Source organism: Capsicum annuum, chromosome 4, assembly GCF_002878395.1.
Source record: "Capsicum annuum cultivar UCD-10X-F1 chromosome 4, UCD10Xv1.1, whole genome shotgun sequence".
Lineage (NCBI taxonomy): Eukaryota > Viridiplantae > Streptophyta > Magnoliopsida > Solanales > Solanaceae > Capsicum > Capsicum annuum.
In genome coordinates, this window is record NC_061114.1 from 131,188,855 (window position 1) to 131,198,291 (window position 9,437).

At 32.6% G+C, this 9,437-nt stretch overlaps 1 protein-coding gene across 1 annotated transcript in view; it reads left to right on the forward strand.

The window, feature by feature from the left end:
* The first annotated feature begins 7,647 nt into the window (after positions 1–7,647).
* LOC107869689 overlaps positions 7,648–9,437 on the forward strand; it is a 6,747-nt gene continuing 4,957 nt past the window's right edge. Inside the window, 1 exon segment of the mRNA XM_047411985.1 lies at positions 7,648–8,237. Within this exon segment, the coding sequence (XP_047267941.1) occupies positions 7,901–8,237 (337 nt within the window). The 5' untranslated portion in view covers positions 7,648–7,900.

Here is a 9,437-nt window from a genome sequence, read left to right on the forward strand (position 1 = left end):
TATACTGAAATCTAAAGAGCTATCTGAGTTCTTTACTGAGACTGGGTAGCTATAGCTGATAGTCCTGAAATCTGTAACTGAAACTGTGGGAAGTAGTTATCTAACCGATATTCCCCAAATACGCTATAATAGCTAAGCTGGGATCCAATCTCTGCCTCGACTGAAGGGGTGTCAATACTGCGCCACTGGTAAGGACAACTGTGAGAACCCTATACTGATAGGTACTCAATGAGAATGGTGGAAACCTTAAATAGATGAGTTAAGCCACCTCATCAACCCTAATCTGACGGGTTAATATGTCTTAACCTACGCTGGCTACGTAGTTCTGGAACACAAGAATGACTACTAAGAATCATACCCTGAACTGGCGGGTGAGTTCCCATCCTTGGGTTCACTCGGTGCTAACTTCTACTCCCATCTGAAGGACACTGAACTGAATAACTAAGCTGAACTAAATAATTGAACTGAACTGATTAGCTGAACTGAACTGATTAGCTGAACTGATACTGATTAACTGGACTAATACTAGTGGTATTGTTTAGCAGAGCTAAACTAAGGTTACTGGATTCCAATGACTGATGGAATGTACTGAGTTCCGAGGACTGGTTGAGAGTACTGAAGTTACTGAGATTGACTGTGAATACTGAGGTTGCTGAGGTTACTGAGCACTGAGATTACTGAGATTACTGGACTACTGAGATTACTGAGATTTTTGAGTTTTCCTGAGTCACATGACTGACTGAATTCTATAGATCATGGCTTGACTGAGAGTATCGTGAAAACATGACATGACTCTAGGAACACACCTATATTTTTTGGGTACAAGTACACCCAGGACTCGATGGAAGGAAACTGACGTAACTTGAATTTCCTGAGTACACGACCATCAATAACAATCCATAATACATGAGTGGGGGATTTCATGAAGTACATGGTCATCATAATATCTATCATGAATAGAAATGCTTATAATCAAGTCATACATCTCATATTCTAATATCATGGGCATTCCGACAACATATACTATTCATAGCAAGGGCATGGAAACCATTCTAGCTAAAGGGAACGACAACATATAACATTTAGTTCATATTGTAATGATTTTGGGGATATTAAACTTCATGTATTTATTCAACATCTCAAACATGGTAGGAAAAGCATGGATATAATTCGCATACATAATTCATATCTTCATCATCATACATGCTTCATTCCACTACCATAAAAATACATAATTAGCATGGAAATTCATATTGAAGTGTATAACTAACATGAACTTGTTATTTAAATATCATGAAATCATGTAAATATGAAGTTCTAACATACTAGGCATTTTATCGAACACCTTGCATGCATTCTTTAAGGCATAGGTGGATTTCATACTTGCATTCTATCAATCCATCTAAAGATCATGTTTTTCAACTAACAACATAACTTTCATGAGATATACAGTCACAATACTATTATTTAGCAAAACAAACAAGCATCAACATGGGTATGATCATATCACCACAATCAACCAAGCTTTTGTTTTTTAAATATTGATTCTTGAACTCCACGGATGAAAGGAATCCGTGGATGAACACTACGCATACCTTGGAAGAGAGGTTCTTGATGATTGACGGAGGAATTTCCTTGAAATTGGATCTTCAAGCTTGATTGTGCAACCCTAGTTGTTTTTCTCCTATGGTGCTCTTAGATGATGATCTTTGAGATGTTAATAGGGTTGTAATGTGTTTAGAAGATATATATTTCGTAGGGTTAAGTTTAGGGACGTGTAAGGAGTGTTAAAAGACTTAATTACCCTTAAAATAACTCAAAACGGAATGTTTTTAGCACCTGAAACTAACTTAGGCAGCGCCTAACCAATCGCCTATGCTTACTGTCTCTCACAAAAATGGGCATAACTTTTCGCTCGGGTATTGGATTAAGGCAAAATTGGTATCGTTGGAAAACTAATTTGATTCTATACAATTTGGTGGGTCTAAATCATCCAAAATACCACATTAACATCAAGTTATACTCATTCAAAGATGACCCTTGCAAAATCGAACACTAAAACTTGATGGATTAAAAAACTCTTAGCTTGTATTACCTTAAGTGACTCATATGAACATGCTTAATGTATCATAAGCTATCTTATAACTACGATACTCATTATAAGTCATGCACTAAAATGCTACTCACAGGATAAGAGGTTTCATACGTAGGAAAAATGGTTTGTCTCCTAGCTTAGAAACATACGGGGTATTACACACATGCATACAACTAGTCAGAAATTCTTTTTTTTTTATTTTCCTTTTATATTATTTTCAAAAGATATTGACAAAGTCTTTTTGGATTTTTAATTTTGAATTTCATCCCAAAATGAAACCTAAGACTATTAAAGTTTTTTTTTTGTATTTTTCTTTTCAAGGCATATATGAAACATCTACTTTAAATGAAACGTGAAGAAAATCTTTTTGAAATTTTTAAATAAGATCATGGAACCCTAGAAGAGTTGCCTACGTATCTCACTCCTGAGAGAGGAGAATCAGGTGTGTGTAGTTCGTCTAGATTGGACAATTAAGAATTAAATAACAAACTAAATCTTGACTTGAAAGACACGACTAAAGACAGACGATGAAAAACATCAACAAAATCTTTCTTTTTTGGGGTTTTTAATTTGACACTTAACATAAAAATGACACTAACAACTACGAAAGGCATATCTTTTTGGCATTTTCATTATATGAAATGTAAAAAATTTCTATCATATTTTTAAAATTTTTTCTTTTATAAAAGCTTCTAAAAAAATATTTTTGAAAATTTTGAATTATGAATGCATGCTAAAGAAAATAAAGGAAAAATCTTTTGATCGTTTTCTTTTTAAGAAAAAGACATGAAAAAGGTAAAAAGAAAAATCTTTTTGAATTTTTGATTGTGAAAAAAATAATCACAAAGAACTCCTAAAAACTATGAAACTCTTTTTTTTCACTTCTCTAACGTTACCTAAACACACTCTTACCCTTAATTCTAGTACATGCTCACCCCAAATCAGTACGTCAAATGACCTCGTTATCCTCAAAGATGCAACAGTTACCACGTAGGGGTGCTTTTAAGGACAAGTCTCCTACAAAGGATCAAGTGAGTCCCGCTAGATCTCAATATGATGCAGATAAGTATGACCTAAAGGCCAACCTAGTCTCGGGTCCACTAACCAGCTGTTCGGGGGAGCGTATCATCGATGGTGGTTGCGAAAGCTTTTCACCCACTCCATAATAGTCGACGACTCCCCCTCCTAAGTTAAGGGTGATTCTATGAATGGTCGTGTACACAATGTGTACTATGAAACTTGTTGTGAAAGAATGATTCGGGGTAATGCATATGATGCCAGATATAAAATGGTAATACATAAGAGAAAAACTGTAAACTTGTAGGCACTCAATAATGATAAAATAATAACACAAACAATACCACACACAAGATGTCTACATACCTATAGTGTCATACTAAGACAATACAACTTAATAATGAAGCTTGAATTCTAAAATCCCTAGTAGAGTCGCCAAAGCTATCACACCCTTTTATTAACAAAAAGATTTAGATTTTAAAGTTCAAAAAGAATTTTATTATTAAAGTGACTAAAAATGAAAATTTATTTGGAAAAAATATTTTTTAAAATTAAACTCATAGTCACCACTTTGCATAAGTCGGATGTGCCAAGTCACCTTTGGAAATCCTTTTTCAAAATGATTTGATTCTTTAAAATTGATTCACGAATAGAGATTCCAGTTAAGGAATTCTGTAGACTGAGGGGAAGGTGTTAGCCACCCCTCAGTTTCGTGGTTTGGCCATGGTCTCTCCATGAGCTATATTGCCTAGTATGACTCTATGAACTGTATAAACCAATAAAGCACATCAACAAGACAACAAACAACGAAACAATCAAAATCTAAAAATTGTCCAGTCCGAATTATACAATCCTAAGAATAAAAAAATATGAAAATATAAATTCTATTCTAAGCTAATCCTAGAATAAACTCCACTCGATATTTTGGGTCTTGATCACGCGCCATCTTTAAGTACAACTCCATCGGGGCATTCTTGGATAAATCAATACCAAAACCTGAGGGTATTCCCCAGCCAAATAAGCACAATTGAGTCAAATGCAATAAAAAATGAAAGTCATTCGACAAATATTCAACATTCAACAATTTACAGTTTCTAAATTTGCCTAACCAACCTATCGTTTGCCTACCCATTTGGCGGCCTAATCATGATACTATCGTGTTCAACGATATCAATATTTATTTCAAACTAAACCGCCGTCAATTAATCAAAACAAATCCATATTTACTTCATCATTTTTTAACTTCCGTCCCAACTTATTCCTAATCATACAATTACTCAATTTTAAGATAGAAATCAAGGTAACGACAATCAACATTATTCAAATATACTCAAAACGCACCACCAAATCACAACATCAATTATATTTGAGATAATAAAGAGAGTAAAGTTGAGAGATGGACCTCCAAAAGAATGATTTCATTGATAATAGTGATTTAATGAAGCCTAAATCAAAATCCTCGAATGAGAAACTTCAATAACGAACAAAAACAAACTCAGTATAACCATCTTATTCTGTTTTTCATCGACCCGAACTAAAAACCGTAAAGCGAAGATAAATTCATGCCAGATTCGCATTGGTTGGGTCGATTTTGGTTGCTTTCCATTGGGTTTTGCCAAAAATGAGGATGAGAGAGGTGGATTTGGTTGGAGAGTCGATGAATTGGGACAAACAAATCGATTTGGTCACTGAGTTTGGGGGTGGTGGTGGTGGTTCAGGGAAAAATCGAAGCTGGTGGTTTCTGGTGGATTTCGCTGCAAAAATAGCGATCACGGTGGTGTTTTCTGGCGGTGGGTCTTTTTCTAGTGAAATTTCACCAAAAAATTAATAAAAAAAGCTTTTGTTTCTCTCTCTTTTTCTCTCACTTTTTTTCTCCTCTTCGAGCTCTCACTGGTTCTCTTCTCGTTGTTTCTTACTCTCTTTTTATTTTTCTCTCTCGCGTTTCACTCTTTCTCATGATTTTTTCTTCCCTTTCTGATCTCTTTCAATTTTCTCTCTGTTTTCTTTTCTAGTTTTTCACTAATATTTTCCCTCTCCTCGCTGTGTGTGTATGAATAGTAGTGTCTATATATATTGTTGTTAGTTCTATGAATTTAATGAAAAATGGAAGAATGCATATGTATGTTGTATGTTGGTGTGTGTCTTGTTGTCTGTGTTTTAAAAAAAAATGGGGTTTGTATGTGAGTGTGTCAATTTTTGTATGGTTAAGCTGTTAAAGGGAAAGGGGGGAAAATGTGTAAAGGGGGTTAGGTGAGATAGATGAGTAGGCCATATAGGTAGGGTTAGGGTAGGGAGAGGTAAATGTGTAAAAATTAATTGTTGGAAGGAACAAAATTACGTATCTATAATTATTACGAAAGATACATGTATCTTTAACAAGAGATACATTTTTTAAAGTTTGTAAGAGATACATACTACATTATAACAATCTTATATGTATCTCTTATTGTACTAATATGCATGCCTCTTATACAATTTACATTGAAGTTATCTAACGAGAGATACATAAATTATATGTGCAATGTACACGTAGATACAAGATGACAAAACATATCTGATATATTGAAAGATATATTTGACATCTTTGGACTTGACATTTAACAATCATATAGCAAGAGATACATTTTTTAAAAGTATATAAGAGATACATAATACATTATAGTAATCTTATATATAGCTCTTATATTCAGACTAATATGCATGACTCTTATACATGTTAACAAGAGATACATAAGCAAATGTGCAATGTATCCGGAGATAAAAGATGACAAAACGTATCTGATGTATTAAAATATGTATTTGGCACTTGTGTATATTTGCAATCAACTTATATCTGATAGATATAACTATATTCTTGTAGAACATTTCAACTGGAATACTTCTTATAGATAATCAATATGTACAACACTTGTAATACTTCTTAACAAAACACTTGAAATATTCAACTAGAATAGTTCAACTGAGATACATATATCTTGGACAACACATTTCATAAATTACAATGAGATACATTATAATATATAAGTGAGATTGTTGATTGATGATTTATCAGTGAGAATTAACACATAATTTGACACACAAATCTATCAGTAGAATAAAAAGTATGAAGATACATTATACTATACAACTTTTGTGTCGAGATACATTACTATAAATAGAACTTAAGAGAGATACATTAGACTATTATGTGTCTCACTTATATATTTGACATATTTTCAATAATTAAACTGACGTATATGCCCTCCAGGAACTTGGCCTCCAGATAACACAATTTAATTTTCAAGATCTGATTCATTACAACATCCCAAAAACATCGGGCTCCGTATAAGCAAGGAGTTTTTTTTACAATGTTCTCTGCAATCAAGAAGAATCAGAAACTTTGCAAATAGTTGAAGAAGAAAAATCGCACAAAAAAAAAGAAGAAGAAATATCGGCTTCCATGAACTTGGCCTCCAAATAATTCAATTTCAAGATCTGATTCATCGCAACATCCCTAGAAGCATCGAACACCAATGATACAGATGGTTGTACATATAAGCAAGGAAAAAAGCTTTGCAATTTTCTCTGCAATCAAGAAGAACAAAAGCTTTGCAAATAGTTAAAAAAGAAAAATCGCACCATATGAATAGGAATAAGTTGAAGAAGAAAGCTTTGCAAATAGTTGAAGAATAGAAACCGCACCAAGAAATCTGTGCAAATAGTTGAAGAAGAAAAATCACACACACAAAAAAGAAGAAAAATCGGCCTCCATCTTGATATGAATAAATACCTTAATTTAACAATATGAAGAAGAAGAGAAAATCTTGGGATAAAGCTGCAACATAAATTTCGTCATAGATGGAGGAAAAAACGCAATTTAGTTGGTTTTTGACGAAGTTGAAATCGGTTAAAAAGGGTGTTTTAGGATGTATTCAACTTTTAACCCAAATTAATAAAAGTTGGGATATTTGTAATTTTTTTAAACCAAAGAGATTTTTTGTAATTTTAATAACTAAAATTGTGCTTTTATGAAATTTTTTCAAATTAAATTCTATAAGCCCACAGTGTAAAAAATAATTCAACACCATCAGATTACTTGAGGAATTAACTATAGGTAATTGTCTATAAATTTGATTCTACTAGTAACTTAACAAATAAGGCATATCACCTGTTATAACCTGCTAAACCACAACGCCTTGAGACATAATTAAACTTTTGATCCTTTGTACTTAGTAAAATGTCCACCAAAATTTTTCAATAATCGATGAATCAAGGTTGTTATTAACACAAAATTCTTTTAAAATGAATCAATGACGATCAATTTTTGAGGGGTTGTTTGGTATAGGGATGAGATAGACAAAGTTATTCCTTCGAATTGAAATATCTCGTGAGGTTACTTATTCCATCATATATATATATTGAGATCTATAATTCTGAAATTAATTAATATCCAAACCAAATATGGAGTAAAATAATTTTACATTTTATTTCAAATTATCATCCCTTATCTTTTGCACCAAATTACCCCTAAAAGTTGTGTACATAAACTTTGTGATAATTCGTCCTCCATCAGATGACCAACATTCATCTACGTGTCAAGATCATAGTAGGCGAGGTTATAAGACTTGCTCGAGCCATATATATATATCCACACGTAAAAACACACAATGACACAAACACCCATTTCTTTTTTCCTTTTTTATATTCACACACACATATTCTTTATTGTAATTACATTCCTCTTATAACTTGTTAAACTTGATACTCTTCCTCCTCTTTCTTTCCTTTTTCTTTTCAAGTAATTACAACATGAATGACAACACTTGTTTGTGTTATTTCCATCCAAGAGAAGTAGTAGTGGGAGTATGTGCGTTGTGTTTGAATGAAAGGCTCTTAATCTTAGCTTCTAAAGAAGAAAAGAAGAAGAAGACGATTATTAATCTGCAGGGAAAGAGAGATAATTACTTGAGAGAAAAGAAGAAGAAGAAGATTAATGATACTAATGATGATGATGGAGAAGAGCATTCAAGAATTCATTATCTTCCAAAGATATTTGCTTTGAGCTCTCTTTTCAATCGACTTGATAATATTAGACATTCCCGCAAACATAGTACCATTGACGCTTCTTCCACTTGTAGCTATGAAGGTAACTAATTAATTCCATTCATTTCTCCTTTTCTTTTTCACCGATGGATTCAGAATTTAAAGTTGATATATATGATTTTATTTTCTCAATATAATTTTTCATATTTACACCAAAATTCTGTACATGTTGAAATTTTACTAATTATTTATCCACAATAATTGCAGTCAGAATTTTCATTAAGGAAATTCATACTATATAAAAGTATTCATAGGAAGAAGCCTTTGGGAATTCAACTTATATATAAAAAAAGTTCAACTTTATGTACATTGTAAAATTTCAACAAAAAAGATTAGAATTAATCCCTTACGTTTTGACTCCGCTTATTTTAAAACAAAGTTTGTTAGAATTCAGTTGAACATGTTTTATCTACATTGCATCCCGCTAATTCTGTCCCTACCCACCTCCCACGGCCCACCCCTTTTTTCTTCTTGCTTTTGGCAAGGTCCCTTTTCTTGGGAATTTATGATGTTTTTGAAATTTTCAGCATTTACTTTAACTTGGTTCTATATATTTGGACATTTATGTGGCACTATTATTGTGTGAAGTTGATAAATGTGGCATACAATTCTGTTCATTACTTTTCTCCATTTAACAATGAAGCATAATATATGAGGAAACGATTAAAAAAGAATAATAAAAGCAAAGGTTTCATGAGAAAAAAGGGACTTAAATAATGAAGAAAGATTGTACCCAGGGCGGACCCACATAGGTTCAAGTGGTTCATATAAAATCATTTCGTCGAAAAATAACATTGTATATACACGTACGTATAAGCAGTCTTTACAGATGTATAAGGTATATATAATATTTGAACCCACTATAGATAGCTAAAGTGCTTAGCCTAGGGGTAGTGGGTTCATATTTTAAGTGTTACATTGTGTGTTCGAGCCCAAACAGTGTCACTTTTTTGTTTTCTTTATATATACTGCACCTCTTTTCTTTGTCATTTTTTTGTTTTTCTTTATTCGTATTTATTTTTTATATATTGAACCCACTTGATGAAAAGTTTGGATCCGCCACTATTGTACCCCATCCTCCACCCCACGTCCCTTTTATTGAGTTTGTAGGATATTCTATTTAGACACTTAAATTAACTTTTGTTCCAATCAAACATATCTTCTAATAAAGTATTTCAATCAGACACCATGTATTAAAAAATTTAAAAAAAAATTGTGTATATTTTTACTTGTCTATTAGATA